The sequence below is a fragment of the Neodiprion lecontei genome, chromosome 6 (genome assembly GCF_021901455.1).
Source record: "Neodiprion lecontei isolate iyNeoLeco1 chromosome 6, iyNeoLeco1.1, whole genome shotgun sequence".
NCBI lineage: Eukaryota > Metazoa > Arthropoda > Insecta > Hymenoptera > Diprionidae > Neodiprion > Neodiprion lecontei.
Window position 1 is genome coordinate 161,235 of NC_060265.1, and position 18,754 is coordinate 179,988.

General features: G+C 47.8%; 1 protein-coding gene across 9 annotated transcripts in view; it reads right to left on the bottom strand.

Moving 5' to 3' along the window:
• Positions 1-18,754, bottom strand: part of LOC107224301 (fat-like cadherin-related tumor suppressor homolog) — a 222,825-nt gene that overhangs the window by 145,296 nt on the left and 58,775 nt on the right. For all 9 annotated transcript variants that reach the window (XM_046744536.1, XM_046744535.1, XM_046744538.1 and 6 more), the window contains exon 3: positions 249-3,859. In XM_046744536.1, coding sequence (XP_046600492.1) covers positions 249-3,738 — 3,490 coding nt within the window. In that variant the 5' untranslated portion in view covers positions 3,739-3,859. The remainder of the gene's footprint in view (positions 1-248; positions 3,860-18,754) is intronic.

Consider the following 18,754-nt stretch of genomic DNA (forward strand, 5'->3'; position numbering starts at 1 on the left):
TAACATAAATATAATTTGAAAAAATAAAGGGCAAGTCGGCTTAGGGTAGCCACCGTAAAATGACCGATTAGAGACGATTAGAGACTCGGTCTGCCGGAGTTTAGAGAAACCGTTGATTAATTACGACGACCGGGTCGTTCCCTTGGTATTTTATCGATGGGAGCTCTGGAGCTGTTAATACCAAACATTTGCCGTCGTTTCACGGTCGAAAGCAAATTAAAGCGACACCACAGGTTTACAATACTAACCTTGTTCGTCAATGGAGAATATGCCGATGCCGTCGCCGCCGCGAATGGTGTAGCTGACCCTGGAGTCACCGCCGACGGAATCAGCGTCGGTGGCCTTGAGAGTGGTAACAAGAGTGCCGGCGGGTTGATTTTCGAAAACGGTCGCCGATACAACGAAGTCGTCGAATACCGGAGGGTGGAGATTTTCGTTGACGTCGACGACCTCGACGATGACAACGGTCTCAGCGGACATCGGAGGCTCGCCCCTGTCTCTGGCTATAATTGAGAGACTGTGAACCTGCCTCTCCTCGAAGTCGAGGGGCAGAGCGGTTCTGATGGTGCCGGAGACTCTGTCTATCTTGAAGAACCCCTCGCCATTCATCGCAGCGTCGGACAAGAAATACTCCACGACACCGCCGGGTCCCTCGTCCGGGTCCGTGGCGCTGACAACGGCGACGACGCTCCAAGTCGGAACGTCCTCGCGTATTTTAACAGCGTAGCTGGGCAGAGCAAACTTCGGCGGGTTGTCGTTAACGTCATCGACCGTCACGCGGACCAGAGCTTCCGAGTGCAGCGGCGGTTCGTCGGTTCCGAAGCCGCCGTTGTCCGAGGCTCGTATGTGCAGCTCGTACAGCTCCTGACGTTCCCTGTCGAGCCTCCCGAAGACGCTGAGGACCCCGGTGACGGGGTCGACCCTGAAGTCGTTGGTCTCCGTCGCGAGCGAATAGGTGACGCGCGCGTTCTCGCCGAGATCGGCGTCCGTCGCGTTTGCCCTGAAGACGTTCGTGCCGTTAAGAGCGTTCTCGGATATCTTGAAGCTGGCCAGCGTCTTCTCGAACTTCGGCGCGTTGTCGTTAACGTCGAGAACGGTGACGGGTAACATCCTCGAGGCCGATTTTTGGGGCTTGCCCAAATCGTAGACGCTCACGTTTAGAAAATACTCGTTCTCGCGTTCCCGGTCGAGGTGATTGATTACGTTCAGGTTCCCCGTGTCCGCGTCGAGGCGAAAAACAGAGTCGCGATCGCCGGCTGATATGCCAAAGACCAGCTTCCCGTTGTAGCCGAGATCCCGATCCCGCGCCAGTAGTTTGGCCAAGGTCGTGCCGATCGCGACGGACTCGTTCACCCTGATTTCGTTGGGAAAATTGATAAACTCCGGAGCGTGAACGTTGTCGCCGTACCGACTTGGCATCATGGCGTACTCGTCTTCGGAGCTCGGCATGTTGTTCTTTTCCGCGGAGGCGATGGCGTCGGTTAGCCGCCTCGCGACGCCGGTGTCGCGACACTCAAAGGCGCCGGTTTCGTCGGTGAGAATTCCGGCCTGCGGGCCGAGGTTGCGTTTCGCGTTTACGAGGTGGATGAGGACTCGCGTCACATCCGCGAAGTGGGTGCCATCGGTCGCCGTAAGGTTCACCTCCCTGTCCGAGACCTTCACATCCATAAGGTCGCAAGTAACGGAGAGAACCCCGCTTGTGGAATCGAGGGAAAAGCAGGCGTCTTCGTTCCCGGACACAAGACGATAGCTGATTATGTTCCCGACGTCGAAGTCAATCGCCGATACGGTTATAATTTCCGAACCGATCGGAACGTACCGGGGCACGTGACCAGCGCAGTCAACCTTCTCAAACTGTGGCCTGTTGTCGTTGACGTCGCGGAGCTTGACGCGCAGCTGCATTTCCGTCTGTCGACGGTAAGGGAGGCCCCAGTCGCTCGCCCTCACATGAAGGATGTAATCCCGCTTCATCGTCTCGTAGTCGAGGAGCTGTTTGGTCCTCACGACGCCGGTGAACGGATCGATCTCGAACGGTACCTTCCGGATGTTGTCGATGCTGTACGATATGTAGGCGTTTTCCCCCGAGTCTTGGTCCTTCGCCGTTAACTTTACCACGGAAGTGCCCGCAGGCTCGTTCTCGTCAAGCCACACCGTCATCTCCGAATTTTCGAATATCGGATCGTTATCGTTTGTGTCGACGACGTAAATCTTAACCTTAGCCGAGGACTGCTTCCTGGTCCCGGCGTTTCCCTGATCGATAGCAGCGACGGTAAGCGTGTAGAAAGCCTTCTTCTCGGCGTCGAGAGCCACGGCGGTGTAGAGCATGCCCGTGTCCGCGTTTATGTAAAATTCGCCACCCTCGTTGCCACCGACGATCTCGAGAAAGACCAGTGCGTTCTTACCTTCGTCAGCGTCCGTCACCTTGAGCCTGATAACCGGGGTGTTCACCGGGGCCGTCTCTGGTACCTTGACCTCGTAAATTTCGCGGTTAAATACCGGCGCATTGTCGTTGAGATCGGCAAGGTGAACGGGTACCGACTTGTAACTGAATCTCTGGGGCACGCCCCGATCCAGGGCTCTCAGGGTGAGGTTGTAGCCCTGGGGTGCAACCTCGCGATCCAAGAGTCTGAGGATTTCAACGTTGTACTCACCGGACTTACCGTCGGCAGAATTCTCGACCGGTCGAACCCTGAAGTGACCGTCAGGGTCACCGCCCACTATGTCGAGGCTCGCGATTTCCCCATGCGCCCCTTCGTCTCTGTCGACAACCCTCACGATGGCATAAATGTCCGAATTCGAGTGCTCCAGGACGTCCGGAAGGTGGTGAACGTATATCTCCGGCGCATGGAGGTTCACCTGGCGCACCCTGATCGTCACCTTGGTCGTGCTGGCGCTTGGCGCGCCACCGCCGAACCTGACGAGGGCGCCACGGTCCTCAGCGAGGACCGTCAGCTCGTGGAGGGCGCGCTCGGCGTATCTGAGGGGTCTGGTGAGCGTGATCACGCCGCTGACCGGATGGACGGCGAACTGTTCGTTCTCCTCGGCGAAGCTGTAGTAAATCTCACCGTTCCTGCCAAGGTCAGCGTCGTCGGCAGTCACCTTGACTACGCTCCGATGCAGAGGAGTGTCCTCGGGCACGGCCACCTCGTACTCGGTCGGGTAAAACAAGGGGCTGAGATCGTTCGTGTCGAGGACAGTAACGACGACGGTTGCGTCCGCGTCGACAAGGGTCGTCTGTCTGTTCTTGCCGTCACGGCGGGTCGATGTTGCCCGCACTTCGAGAACGTACCGATCTTTCCGTTCGCGGTTCAACACGTCCACGTTACCGGTTCGAGTCCTTATCAGTAGAAAACAAAAATCACCCACGATCCGTTCTTCGGCTTTGAAAAACTTGTCTCTATCACCACCGACTATCTTATAACGCACTTCGCCGTTTCCTTCAGCTGCGCCCAGCCTTATACCCATTTTCTCGTCGGGCACTACGAACGTTTTACCCACCGAATTCTCCGGTATCGAAACGTTGTAAAGCGGTTGCGTAAATCTGAATTCCTGGACGACCGGCGGCGCCATCGTAGTCGTCGTCGTCGTCGTCGTCGTCGTCGTCATCCCAGCCGGCCCCGTTTTCGGTGCTGATCCACTCGCCGACGAGGTGCCCGGGGAGGCCGTAGTGGCCGCCAGGGCGATCCACAGCCAAGCCCATGGCCAGGCGAGCAGCGAACGCTGCCACGTTCTCCTCATCGCGCTAGCTCATTATTGGAGCTGATATCTCTTCGATTTCCGACCACTGCTCGCAGCGTTCCGCCGGCTCTCTTCTCCCGATTGCAGCTCGCCGGACGTGGGTAACACACCTTACGGACACCTGAAACAGAGGTAACAGCGCGTTAGCGACACGCATTGTTTTTTGTTTTTTCATGACCACATACGTTTAATTTGCATAAATTACGCGATCATCAGTTATTCAAGCACGGCACAGCACGATGAACCCGTTAGATGTACGGGTAATTATTATCGTTGATTGGCATTCACGTTCTCGTAACCACCAATGAATATCCCAATCGATCGTAAAGATGAGTGTATTTACTGCTATTTTCGTACCATTAAACACTCACGGATGAAATGCGTGGTCCGATTTTGCGAAGTTTAAACTTCTGCTGTAAGTAGATATACAGCATCGATGGTGCGGCAACCTATGAACGCAAGTTGAGTGATGCAATTAATAAAAATGAAATTTTATTACCGCCAAAAAACTCTACCCGACGGAAAAATGTTTATTAACAATGGCACTTAATAACTTCAATAGCTACGGGAACAAGTCACTTGACCGAGCTCTCGGCCTTACGGAGTACTGCGAAGTTATTTTTCTTGCTTCCCAATGTTACAATACTTGTACAAACAACGGAAAATTCAGCAAATATGGGAGCACCTGGCTTCCTCGAGGTCTCGATGGTTGTCTGTGTGCGGAGTGACTTTATCTGACCGTTTAGTTTTGTTTAATACCCAATTAGTGTGTACATTCCTGATCGGTACGGTAAGCGAGGCAACCAACCAGCCAGCCTGCAATTGTGTACAAGTAAGGGAAATTGTGGACGGGAACTGAGTGAACGATGTTTTGACCAATGGGTAACACGACGACGACGACGACGACGACGACGACGACGACGACGACGACGACGACGACGACGACGACGACGACGACGACGACGACGACGACGACCGGTCGGACGGTCGAACTCTCGCTGCGTGACAGTTCGCCGGAATGATAACAGAGACGAGCGACCCGTGTGCCACACGCGATAACGCAATTCTACCAGCGTATACCAGTTTGACCAAGCGGTTGCTATCTTTCGCTCTGGACGAAATATGCCTCGCCCCCGTTAATCTCTGTGGATGTGGACGGGTTAAAACACACGTATACGGACACGTGTAAACGTTACACAATAATTACTGCGGCTATACACCGCATATAATGCCGAGAGCGAGAGCTCGATTGAAAAAAAAAAAAGTAAGTATACAAGAGCATTCAATCGATATACGGCGGCCAATGAAATTTTTCTAAAGTTTAATAACGCTGTAACTTAACAGGCAGTTGTTTTTTTTTCCTTTTCTAAATAAATTCTGAAAAGTCGAGGGCATCTTGTGAATTTTCATAGGATAGGTAGGTGCACCCCGGAGTTTTGGATGGAGTCCGGAGAGTCAGTAGCAGTTCTGAATTACCAAGTAGCGTGTAAGAAAAGTTACGAGCCTCTGCAACCGACCGTGAACCTGGAGAAAGCGGGATGGTCGAAATTACTCGACGCTATGTCCCAGCCTGCAGAATTGAGTTTTAGCGCGGAAACTATACCGAGGTGTTCAAAGATCACACAAAGGGAAGGTCAAAGTTCGAATGCCCGACGAGTCGGTGTTAAGAAACGTGACCCACAACTTAGACCGATCCCTCGGGAAAGAAATGGCGACCGTACTCTAAATAGTAACTAATATTGACAAAATGATTTTTCGATCTTCCAACGGCGAAATTCCGGTTCCCCGTATCTATTGCGAATTCCGTGACGTCGTTGACGGAACTCCTTCGCCACCAACCCTGGAGCCCGGTGTTTCCTAAGAATCTCCAACTGGGGGATGAATCGGGGATGCGGTAAAGGCAGGCGAACCAGGGTCACCGGTTCGGTCAGAAGCAGCGGTGCGTAGTTGGGTACCTGGCTATAATCACCTTCCGGTGACTCGATTGGATGGAATGAAACGGATAAACGGATAAAGGCCATACACCCGCCGCTATCGCGGGCACTCCTTCTACCATATTCAGCTGATAACACGCGTCGTGGGTTATCCGATAAAATACGCTATCTTACCGCGGTTCCTCCTCGATCCTCACACCGCTGCCACGCCGCCGCTGTTTCTCTGCCACAGGCCGGGTTTATTAACCTCGCATTTTCCCCTATAGATCCTTACATTCTTTTTCATACCCTTAAAAGTATAAGAGACCACGCGGTTTCAATTGAGTTCTTCGTCCACCATCTTCGGTATTATACGATTTCTCATTGCATTCAGGCCACATTTTTTCTTCTTTCTTGCTTCCTCAACTTTTACTACAGGTCGAAACGAACGTAGGAGCTTGCCTATCGGTCTATCTTATCTGTACACGCACGCATACACATACAAACGCGCGCGCGCGCGTATACATATATATGTAATACACGCAACAGTGGGATGTCCATCTGGTATGGATTCTTGAAAACGAGATTAGGGTCTTATAGACGCTATGCCGACCAATGGGAGTTCGACCCGAGGTCGAGGAAAAAAGTAAAGAAAAGCGCCCTGGATCCTGAGGGTATAAAGAACGTGGGCATCTTCGCTCACAGCGGACAGCGTACGGCAAATCGAACTCGTCCTTAGCTTGCAGCTTCAAAACGTTTTTTTCTTCGGATCAAGAGGTTCCCCTGGAAGAGGATTGAGCCCCCGGAGGGGGTCTTCTTTTCCCTGCAGTCCTCTTTTGAACTCGTATGTCTTTCTTTTATTCCCCGTGTCTCGGATACTGTTACTGACATGCCAGGCGGAACAACAGGCTCGTCGGCACCGACGACGATGCACCCCTAACCCATGGGATATGAGCGAGGCTTCATATCGATACTATATGTTCTTTACCCGATTCTGTATAGAAAAGTAAGTGCTTTCAGAAGGCACGGGGTGCACCGAAGCGAACCTTTCAATTTACCTACTAGGCAAGAGTAAGTAAAGTTCAACAATATGTCGCACGGAGTTCAAGCGAGCTCATGCAGATCGTATCTGCAGTTTCCAATATGATAGGCGGTTGCTGTGGCGCGCCACCTCCCTTCAATCTCCGATATCTATCCCATTTCCGTACATTTTGTGAAAACGAAAAACCGTATACGCCGCTCCTGAAAACCCATAACGTACCTTTGGGCCTCCTCCCTTCCTGTGCGCTGCCATAACAAATTCAGCCGTCACCTCTCCCTCTCCCTCTCCCTCTCCCTCTCCCTCTCCCTCTCTCTCTCTCTCTCTCTTTCTCTCTCTCTCTGTCTCACACGCACTCGCACTCGTCAAGCACACCGTGCAATTATTCTATTTTCTTTTTAAAGCTCTGGGAAGAGGTGGTCCGCTGTGAAATTAAACATGTAAACCGCCATCCAAGCCGCCATAAGTATTCCTCGCTTCCCAAACGATTTCTGAATATCTTAAAAAATATATTTGTTTTTCTTTTACAAACCTTTCTTCTCCGGAAAATATACAGGAATATCTTTTCACACTTTGAGTCATGCGCTGACTAATTGTAAGTATCAACTAAACTGGGCGGCCACAGCAAATGACAATTGAATGAACAAAGACCAAGTTTGCTTGTTTGATCAAATAAATTATGAAATACGTCGGGATTCTTCGGTAGACTGGGTAGGTATTACGAAACGGATTATTCGATCGGTAAAATTAAATCTAGCAAAATCCAAGTGGAAACATCCACGCCAAAGCCATTATACGTTGTGAGAGTGCCTCTTCTCCTCGTCGTCTCTTAATTCAATCATCAAGAAGTTCCCTTACATACTGAATATCTTCTTTGAAACGATTCCTTCAACCTGCAGCCAGCCGACGTAAGTACTTTGCGTTATATCTACCTTATACGCCACGCCTCTCTCTCTCTGCGTAACATCAGAATTCCATGAACGCTTAGGAACCCTGTCTGATATCTTCGTGCAGAAGTAGTGTAATTTTTGGAGTAAATATAATTATAAACATGTATCTGTACCCCCGCCTACATTTCCAAATACCATAAACGGGCATTGCGAATCCTAAGGGGTGCACCATGAGCCTCCGCCAGAGTAAACAATCGAACAGCGGCACCAGCAGCAATAGCGGCTGTAAATTGATCATTTGAGTTTGACGACCAACAAATGTCCACCGTTCAGGTGGACGGAAAACAAATGATTAAACGTCGCCCGCTTTGGAGATTCGTATGAGCGAAGAGTGGGAAGGGCAGAATGGAAGGGTCATTGGCGAGGGTTTTGATCGTAAATGGCGAGGCACCGCAGCACGTCGTCCATCGTTCGCACACGTCACTCCGGGAGCATATCTCCGGGATTGATTTAATCAGTAGCAGCCATTTGTCACCCGCTAGCGGGAAGGGGAACGCACCTCTGGTATTCATTCGGTCAAGCTCCCATCCATTTCCCGAACTCGCAGAACCCGGTAAGCTCCGGGGTCCGCTGGCGATGGACTCTCGATTGTCAACGTTGATACGTAAAAACGTTATTTATCTCGATTCAGTTACGTCAATATTAGCCCCAGCCCGACCGCCTCTGCAATTTACCGCACCGCGCAAGCTGCTCTGCAGCAGCCCGGTCCGTTCGGTAAACAGGAGCAAGCACTGGACACGGTGGGAAATATGCTCATGCCTCGATATTTACCGAATGTTGAGGTTCGTGGATGATTTTGCTTTGGGTGTTTGAAGCCCGGTCCTCGGCGACTGAATGAAGAAAGTATTATATTTTTCTTTGTCAATTAATTACCGAACGAGTTACTATGCCGAAACGGCACTCATTCATTTATTCGATCACTTGAGGTTCAGTTCCCGGAGTAATCAGCTAATAATCAACAATTTCTTCGTATACGCAGAAAAAAACCGATCGCATGGAATCTTTCACCAATAAGGAATGATTGATAGAAAATAGGGGTCAAATTCTTTGACTCGCGATAATTGTCGAAGGACATTTTAGGAGGGAAAACATTCTATCTTTCATCGGCGAGGCCCAACGAGCTGGGAAAAACTCTACCTGATATTTCCCGCATCCGTGGTTGATGCGTAAATCCATTTTCCGGCAACCGCGATGCTGAAGACAGACGATCTTCGCTAGCTTCAACCTCGCTACACAACGAATTAGTCTCACTTGAATAACCTTGCCCGCTTTGCTCAAGGGCATAAATTGCGGTGAACCCAAGCAGCTGTGATTGGAAGAGGTGTAGAGAACCCTTCGAACATGGCTCATTGGCCAGGTGCTAATTTTTTGACCTCATGAAGCAGCTTCTGGCCAAGTGAATCTCCACCCATAATAAGCTAAATTCTGCAGACAAGCAAAGAATTGCGTGGAAATGTAAGTTGTGACCTGGACTTCACACACAGTCATGAAATCTTTTTTGGCACAATTCATACACCCAAGATATAATCGGTTTCCGCCAAATATCGACAATTCTAGTGCATTCAAGCGAATGCAGCAGTTTGTACAGCTTCGCCTTCTGTTTCCGTTTCCCAGGGTACGCGGCGCGGCTACGGCCGGAAGAACGATATTTTCCACCATTGCGCGTGTGAAAATCTTCTCTCGGCATTTCGTATTTCAGTACATAACGGCAATGGGCTCGTACCTACGGTTATGTGAAAACCGCACGTAAAAGAGACCCGCAAACCGAGACGAGATCTTTCCGGTTTCGGTTCAATTTGCGAAGCGGTTTTTCGCCGAGCGGCTTCGTCGTCATTTCGAATCTCTCGTTTTCTCTGAATATATTGAAAAGCGAAATGCTGAATTTTTAGTGGCTGGCTGCTCTGCGCCAGCATATCCCGCAAGTAATCTCGGCAGGTTTATGAAAAAATCAACTGGCTCGCCGAAACCGCAATCGGTAATGCTGAATGTACGCAATTTTTACGGCGCACCGGTTCCCTAGGAGACAATCTCTCTTCTTTTCTTTGGTACCAACCGACACGTAACGTTACGATTAAAGAAACTTCCTCCTTCCCGAGCCCTTCGCTTCACTCTGTTCCACTCAGACAGGAAGAGGATCCCGTGACACTCGAGTCTGTGTTCTCGTTGTCCTCGGGCGGAAAGTAGGTGTGCTACTCGTGAGTAGCAGTAAATTCATAAAGTACTGCCCCAGCCATACATGCGAGATGAGTGTCGATCATTGTGAGCTCCCCTGTACGAGACGGCTGATTGTGACATAACGAACGCGGTATTTGGCGCTTTCGCATGCGAGATCGTCTCGTACAACAGCTGATGACTCCGTGCTGCGCGTCATTCGAGCCGGACCAGAATCTCAGCCGTATGCAACCGAGTTTCTTTCGAAGGCCGCAGTTTTAGCGCCACGATAGAGTGACCTCTCCTTCTGCGGTGTGAAAGGGTAGAAAGGAGACCTTCGAGACATGACCTTGAGTCAAGATGGCACGAACCCACGCTATCATCTTTTGTGCGGCAGCCACCAACGGCATACAGACAAGCTGTGGTAAAATGATTCAACGAACGATCGGAATATTATACCTTATACCGCTCTACAAATATATGTACACCGTATATACCTACCCTGCAGAAAACAACCCCGCGATTCGAGATAACGGACCGCGAAGAACCGTAACGAACAGCCACTGCAAAGATTAATGGCTTCCATTTAATGCCCCCGGTTCGCTCCTTCGTCTGCCCAGCCCTCCTCTCTCTTCGCCTTCGGTTAAAAGCTGTGTAAGAAATGATTCCGGAAAACGTGAAAGGACGAGGGGGCGAGAAGGTGTCTTGTCATGCACCTGAATTAATTTCAACAAGCCCGCGGTGGAGGGTAAAGAAGCCCCCATCTCGTGGTTCCGTTACACTGAAAAGCGGAGTGGAGACTGTGCTGCATTTTCCGAGAGGAGGGGGGGTGAAAATAATATTTATCCATCCGTCTGTACGGCTCAAATGCTTTTTCTCTTCTCTTTTAATTGCTACAGCCATGAAAATTGTCTCTCGAATTCTACCCGAGTAGTCCCAAAGCTGTAGAAAAGGAGACTGAGAAAGTAGGCGTAGGGCAGGAGGGGGTTAGAGAAGATTGCGTCATTTGACCCGGTTCACAATTCCGGAGACGCCAACTGCCCAACACCGCAGATACTAACCGATCGCACATACAGCCGATATATACACCCAAGTTTGACCCATGGGTTTCGCGCAGATCTTTATGGCAATTACGTTTATATGCGTACGACCAATTTCACCTAATGGAGTCCTAATTAGGTTTAGCTTGGGCATTTCTTCCCGTCAACTTGACTGTAGTAACCACTTGATGGAAACCGGACCATTAAACCGCCCGTCGTTCATCTGATCCGAATAAGAACACCATCGATCTTTAACGAGACCGATCGTACAACAGCTTTTACAGACTTGGACACTGCACCGATAATGCATTAGAATCGATCAACGATCGTGAGAGAAACAGTACAGGAGTCAGTCAGGTCGCGACTCGCGGTTGCGTTGCGGATTTTCTTTCTTCTTTGTGATGTCTACCATTACCCCCTCGCACCTTCGAATTGCCCTCAAGTATATTCGCGAGTGATCGAATGTTCTTCCCTCCTCCTTTCCTATTATCACTCATTCCTGCTCGCAACTTGTTCAAATTCGAACAATCCCCGACTGAATGGTTCTTCTAGGCGCCTATATGCAGTATAACTAGGTCTATTGAAATATGGCAATTGCGTACAGAAAGTTTGCCGAAGTTTAAATACCATCGAACCCCTGCCGCCTATTCAATCGGTACCCGCACCTATCGACCCATCCATCCCGTTCTCACTCTGACCTTATAACGCCGCAGTTAAGCCGATGTAAAGGAATTAATTGGACGATTTATAAACTCCTATAAATTGCCGTGGCATTCACTACACGAGGATAGATTTTCTAATTCCAATCATCAAATTTCGGACCCGTGTTCAAACCAGACTTGGCATTGACGGATGTGAAAGTATCTTAGCCAGTTATATCCGTCCTGTAAGCTTTAATATAATGCGCCGTTAGATTATAGTGATGACGACAGATTAGCGTAATCGAAAACTGGACTCTCATTGTTTTTCTCCAAAGCGTTTGGTTTAGTGAATTACGGCCCATCGCTTGCATGGGCGGTAGAAAAAAAATAACACGAACAAGAATTGAAAAAAAAAGGATATCGTTCAGCCCCGTTAGCACAGAGGATTGCCATACTGTATATAGCTATTGAATTTACATCAGAAGCCAACAAGCATTGATTTTTACCATCAGTAACATGCTATCGGAAAAATCAATCCATTCTCTTCCGCCCCTTTTAACCGCCAGCTGACACAATTCTACTTTTTTTTCAGTATCGGGCATATTGCATACTGGCAAGACTTAAAACTTGCCAAAACACATCTGTTAGTGAAATGAATAATCGAAAGAGTAAACAACCGAGTTCGAACTTCGTAAGTAATCCTGTTTATTAGTTTACCCATTCTGTATTAACCTCCCACACACACGCACGCACGCACGCACGCACGCACACACACACACACACACACACACACACACACGGTGGTGAACCATTCCTAATGACGCGACGAGGAGAAAGAGAACGAGAAAGGGGGGGGGGGGGGGGGGGGAGTGAAACGCACATGAAAGAAGAGCACGAGAGAGAGTATGTGGAAAAAGAGAAAAAGACAATCAAACGAACGCCGAGAATCCACTCTGTCATCGCAGCCAATGACCCGTGGGGCAAACTCGAACCGGTTAGATAACACCGTGTACTAGGAGGAAGAAACCCTTCCGCAGAGGTTGGTGCACGTAGATACTCAAGTTCCAAGATCTACGCCTGATATTCCCCTAACCGTAACCTTTTCCTTCTCGACTTCAAGAATTTCTCTTTTTATTACCGTAGAGATGGGACTTACGGCGTTGAAAAAAGCACGAGGGTCGACACGGCACGCTGTGAATTTACCACCGCTAAACGTGCACCGATGTTTTTTTTTTATTTTCCCCTTTCCTTGCTTGGCTGTCCGTTACAAAACGAACCCGTGGATAAACACTGTGTTAATTTAGACGTCATTTCTTTAATGTACTGAGGGTTCATTGGAAGCGCCAAAATTTATACAGTTGATTAAACAGTAACGCGAGTGGCGGCTCTGCTGGATGGCAATTTATACCTGTAGTTAGCGTGTGAAATTGGCTTTGAGAAATAGGAAATAATACGAGAGGGAAGGAGAGATATGCGGTATATTGTAGCACGAATTCGCATGCGAAATAAGGGATAACTTAATGTACCTTGGAAAGTAATTGGCTGATGAATTTTCACAAACTTTTTTTCCTCAACATTTGGAATAGGTAGGATTGTATGTACATACGCATACAGTGGAGCGAGTTTCACCGTTATAATGTATACGCTTGGATATACTATGTACAATTCAGAGTCCCATCTGTTGTTGCACAACCTTTTAATCTTCCTTCTTACAAACGGAAGATTAATTTCTTTGTGTCCCGTGAATTATTTACCCGTTGCATGCTTTTTACTTGGAGCGATTAAATGTGTGCCGCTGTCATCGTCGTCGTGAGTCTTGCTTCAGTTGCTTCAGTTGCCAGCCACTATTTTCTGTATATTTTCATTCGCATCTAACCCTGTTGATTTACCACCGGCAACAGAAGTGGTTCGTCCTTTCATTTCCGTCACTGAAAGTTTGAAAGTTTCCGTCTCATCGCGCGCTCTTTCATCCACAGATTTCGCTCTTATCCAACAACGTGAATATTTTAAATCTGTGGCTTGCTGCAAAGTGTGCGAGGCATTTTTCCCTGTTGCAGATTCACTTTATGCAGTATCTACACCGTACGTTTAACAACCGATCGCGGTTGCCTCGAGACTGGAAGAAAATGAACATCATTTATCCAGGCTTAATGACTCGAAAATCACGATCGATCGTTAGATCTCCGTTAATATTTTCGCAGTTGAACTGTCTCGACGTTGAGTTTTCAATCTCTCGTTTTCGTAACTCGCTGTAGGTCATACATAAAAATATCGAATAGTATTCTGTTACTGTAAATCAAGTTTCATTCAACCTACCTGACTTACTAGAGACTGAAATATGAATTGTATGGCAATTGAAAACAAAAGCGAAAACGTTAAAGAATAACTGCACATTAGGGTAAAAGTTGTATAAACCGAATCGATAAAAATTAGATGTGCATCTAGAAGAAGTAGGAGGTCCATCGACCACCGCTGCACCGCAGGGAATCCAAGAGAAAAGCGTAAAACGCACTGATATACGACCTGGTTATTTCTGACGTCCTTTGATGCCAGTCGTGAGTTAGGGAGGGTGGCTTCGTTCGCACTGCGCCCTAGGTGTCGGTAGTAGATACTATAGTGCACAGTGTGACCACGTGCGACCCGAATAGTAGTGTATTTATGTGACATGAGAGACGGATTGACGGAGGTTGATAGCCGCTGCGTCATGAGAAACGACGTAGCGCTCCCGGTAAGTGAATGCTCGTCGTTGTTTATACATATCTTCGACAGAGAGTCGTGAGTATTTATGATTATGTCTGTTTACGTAGAAGAGAAATTCGTTCGTCCATTAGACACCAGGTACGAGAAAATTCCACAGGCTTCTAGTTGCCATGATTCGTATAACCCTCCGCCGGCTATCCATGACGATATCGTCATCGGCTATTTTCAACCCACTTAGGAGTATCCGAAAATTCCCAAAAAATTCAGGGAACCAATTTTGGGTCTCATCTCAATAATCCAACAGTTTTCGTCCCAAAATGTTTCACCCATTAACAAATAGAAATTTATAAACAGCGCAAAACGGATAAATTTGACCATTTCACTGAAAAATCGATGTCTTGAACCCAAAGTTCTATTAAGAAAAAATATTCTAGGGCTTTATTCTCGATACTATGGTCTTTTAAAAAAACCTACTTTCATTGGGCTCGGTTCCAAAACACCTATTTATTTCACCACCTGAAAATGGGCTATTGCGAAAGGAGAAATTTCGCATAAAATTGGAGTATTCATGAAAACACAATGTTTTCATCGCAAAAATTTGTAATTTATTAGTGAAAAAATGAATGTTGACATGTTACATGACAGTTCAGACTCGCTATGCTCGTGCGAACAACCTCGAGCAAGGTAAAGAAAACATTTCCCACAACAGTGTCATAACATACTATTTAGGTAAACTTGATAAATAGGGTCAGAAAACGTGGATTTTATACGCAAGTCAAAAGTCGAAAAAACTGACGCCGCCGGCTATCGGTGACGAATTCGTTCACTTTCAAACTTCGAACGATCGTAGCTTCGCAAGTTCCTAACGCATACTACCGTTTTTGCGCGTGTGAGCAAATACGACCGTGAAGTTTTTTTAGATGCAGGTCCCAAGCCGCATCCACTTCCCCCTCCCGAGATACCAGGACGTGCCAAAGTTAGATATGACGATATCGTGATGGATAGCCGGCGGAGGGTTAACAGATCCACTAAATTCCTCGTTATAGTATCTAAAGCATTAATTAACCAGATCAGCGTGACTCCGAATGTGAAAGAGTGAGCGTAATTTATCGATGGATTGTTGAGACACCTCACCAGAGTTCACAGTCATTCTCACTGTCACACATTCTCTATTATTATAGTACCCCATGCGAGACTCTGACGGGCCTCTGATATAGAAGAATGCAACACGAAAGTACAAATTGTTAGTTTAAACGGATGAATAATAATTGGTTTCTTAGACTTGGTAAAATCGGTTCAGCACAGTTTCTAAAACATGATCGTGGTCGAATTAACGAAGGGACGTCATTCGTCTGCTCGTTCCGCCGGTTTTAAATGGAGGAAGCGAAGAGACCGAACGAACGGAAAACGAGAGGCGCCACGTAATTAGCCGATCTTGATGAGGGGACCGCGTCGTTTTGTTCCCGGCACTCAATGCGGTCGGGGAGCTTGGCATTCGGCCACCTCCTCAACAGCATTGGTGGCAATGGTGGTCGATACGACGCAGCAGCAACCGATCCGAGGGGAAACGAAATTACCAACAATCAGATTGCACCCGACCAGCGTTTATTTCACAGCAAACGACGGGCTCTACCTGCAGCCGGGTGCAGCAGCGACAGGCATTCCACCGCTATACCGCCCCTTAAAAGTGCCACAGCATCACACTTGCCACTCGCCAGCGTATTAACTCCTGGTGGTTCAGACTCTTATTCACTGAAATGCTACTGGCTTAGTCCCAATAACTCGAGAGGAATTTTTGCTAGACCAAGTAAATAAAGCGCAATTGGCATAGTATCTCGATGATTTTGCGAACTGCTTAACCGACCGCCACCCAGCTGTCGGTCAAACAGAACTATAGATGAACAAATACCGATGATCCTTTTGACTCGAGAGGAGACAGAGGCGATCGTTTCTATTGACGATAGTGATGTTCATCAGAGGGTTCAAAGTATTAGAAAATTATAGAAAAGTGACTGTTTTTCCAATGTTTCGTTGTGTTGACGTAACTTTCTAAAATTTTTTGGGTATTTTTGACGCGTCGTCTGATCAGCTTGGAAAAAAACACAACCATTATCTTTCGTGACTATTTATCTCACAACTAGCGAGCGTACGAAACGAGTTGATTTCGGTCTATTTTAAGGTACAAGAACAGCAATATACGTACATGAAGTTGTTCCGCAAAATATCGAGCAACATATGACACCTAATCAGCACCGAAATATCAATCGACACTGTGATAACTCATGGTTCGGTTTTTGGCACAGCTCTGTTTATATTTTATTAACATTTTTTTACTTCAACCCTGCCATAGTGTAGCAGGTGGCGAGTCTTTATCTTGGCGGAGCGTGCAGGTTGACCAAAATATTATAAAGATAGGCTGATAATGCCGGCGTAACAGAGGCCGAGCTGGTAGGAGCAGAGCGGAGCAGAGCAGAGCAGAGACACTCCCGACGGGGAGTGCTATCTGCGGCATCACCACCACGTTTTTGGCTACCATAAATCTCATTATCGCGTCAAGACACGGCGAGAGACCGGCGCGATGTTACGGCTATTCTTTTTTTACTTCTTTCTTCCCGTCCCCGCGACCGAACTGAGAGACAAGCTGGCTGCCCGCTGGCCGACTCGCCTGCAGGGCTCCAAGGCGTCGGCTTACCTTCTGGTTTCCCTGATTTTCACAGTTTTTTTATTTCCGACCACCCTGAAGCCAGCACTCTGTAAGGCTATTACCTAGTATTGCAGGCCGTTTAAGCGCGGCTATCGCGTTATCTCTACGTGTTTTCACCTTCGGGCTCTACATCTCCGCTTTTTTCATTCCTCGTGTTGTTATTCTCATTTTGGTTTCCCTATTTTTCCTATCTTTTCTATAAATCTTATTGAGTACATAGGCTCTCTCGTCGGACGGCAAACACAAGGACATTTTAATTTTACCTCCCCGTTACGAGTGACCCGGTCATCGAAATTTCTGGCGAGGAATTTGCGAAGATCGTGGAACAGCAAAATGCCATAATGTAATTCTTATTACGCGGTTGACCCTGCAATAGGGTGATACTTTTTCTCTTCTCCTCTCCTTGCATTCCTTTTCTTTGTGCAGGTAGGCGTATGAATCCTGATTATCCTTATTACTTTTTTTTTTTTTTCTTTGCCTTTTATTGTTTTTTCTACTAGTTCAAATGAGTTCCAAGGCCTTGAAAATTCGATTATTTACATCGCGTTTTTGAAACGGTTAGACAGTTAGTGAAACTCGGAGGCTTCCACGAGAAGCTGACGTCAGTTCGACCGACGAATATCCGGCGATTATATGGCTGCGTGTATACGAAATCGATGCACGACCCGGGCGAGTTACGAGACCGCGATTCAATGAAACGCGATCGGTATAATCTTGGGGACAAAGTGTGCGTTACATGGCAGGAAACACGAAATATCCGGTTCATCTCTGCGGTGGCTCGATTAGTTGCTCAGTCGCCGGTAAACAACGAATAGAACACACCGTTGTTGCTACAGCACTACTTATGCTGTTATTTCTATCCGCAAACGGACAGATAAAGAGAGGTGGGGAGGAGGAAGAAGAAAACGACAGACGTGCAGAGTGATATACGTTCCGGGCGTCATTGCTGCTGCTGCGGCGGCAGGCTGCGGCAGGCCGGTTCCGCGTGTGGCCAAAGGAATTGAAACATGAAATTAAATTGAAAAATCAGTTTATGTGATCCGATTATCCCCGTCCAGGCGGCGGGGAGAGTTGTGATTTGAATATATATTTCAGTCACGATATTCTCTCTGGTCGACGTTACGGTTCTTTTATCTTCTCATCTTCTTCGCCCCGCCTATTCGGTCTTTCTTCATTCATTCGATTTATTTATATTCTTATATTTTACGCCGCGAACGGCTGAGGAGAGAAACTCGTGGTCCGCTTACAGAGCGAGCAAGCGTAAGGCATGGAACATGGAACACAGGATGCGGGGAAAAAACGAAATTTCGTCTCTCCGTCCCTTCGGGCGATGGAATCACGGGAAGACACTCATTGAATATCGATTCACCGCTCTCCTGCTCTCTCACTCCCGTTCGAGGTCTCACACACTTTTTATTGTCACACGGTAACGATCCTGCCATGCACGCGTATCGTTCACAGCACACCATAGGGCTGGGAATCGGAACCAGGGATCCGATCGTGGATCGGGAATAGAATTTTCAACAATGTTCAAAGACGAGCGGACAAAGGAAAGAAAACAGTAAAATTCAAACTCATACAAAAAAGCGACGAGGGCGTAGAAAATTTCGAGGAACGACGCGAGGGCCTGAATCAATACCGGGCACTTCTCCGTTCGTATCCCGATGAAAATATTTGGTGAAGGAAAACTAATTTTAGAACTTTGTTGTATCATTTAACACGAGCGAGACCACGATGGGTAGGGTAAGAGAGACTTTTGCTCGCCTGTTTGCTTGTGTTATGCATAAATTTTCCAAAGAAAAACATACGGAACGAAAGAATGAAGCTGTCTGCGGACAGGGAGTGGTGAAACTCCACAACGAAAAGATTAAGCAGCAT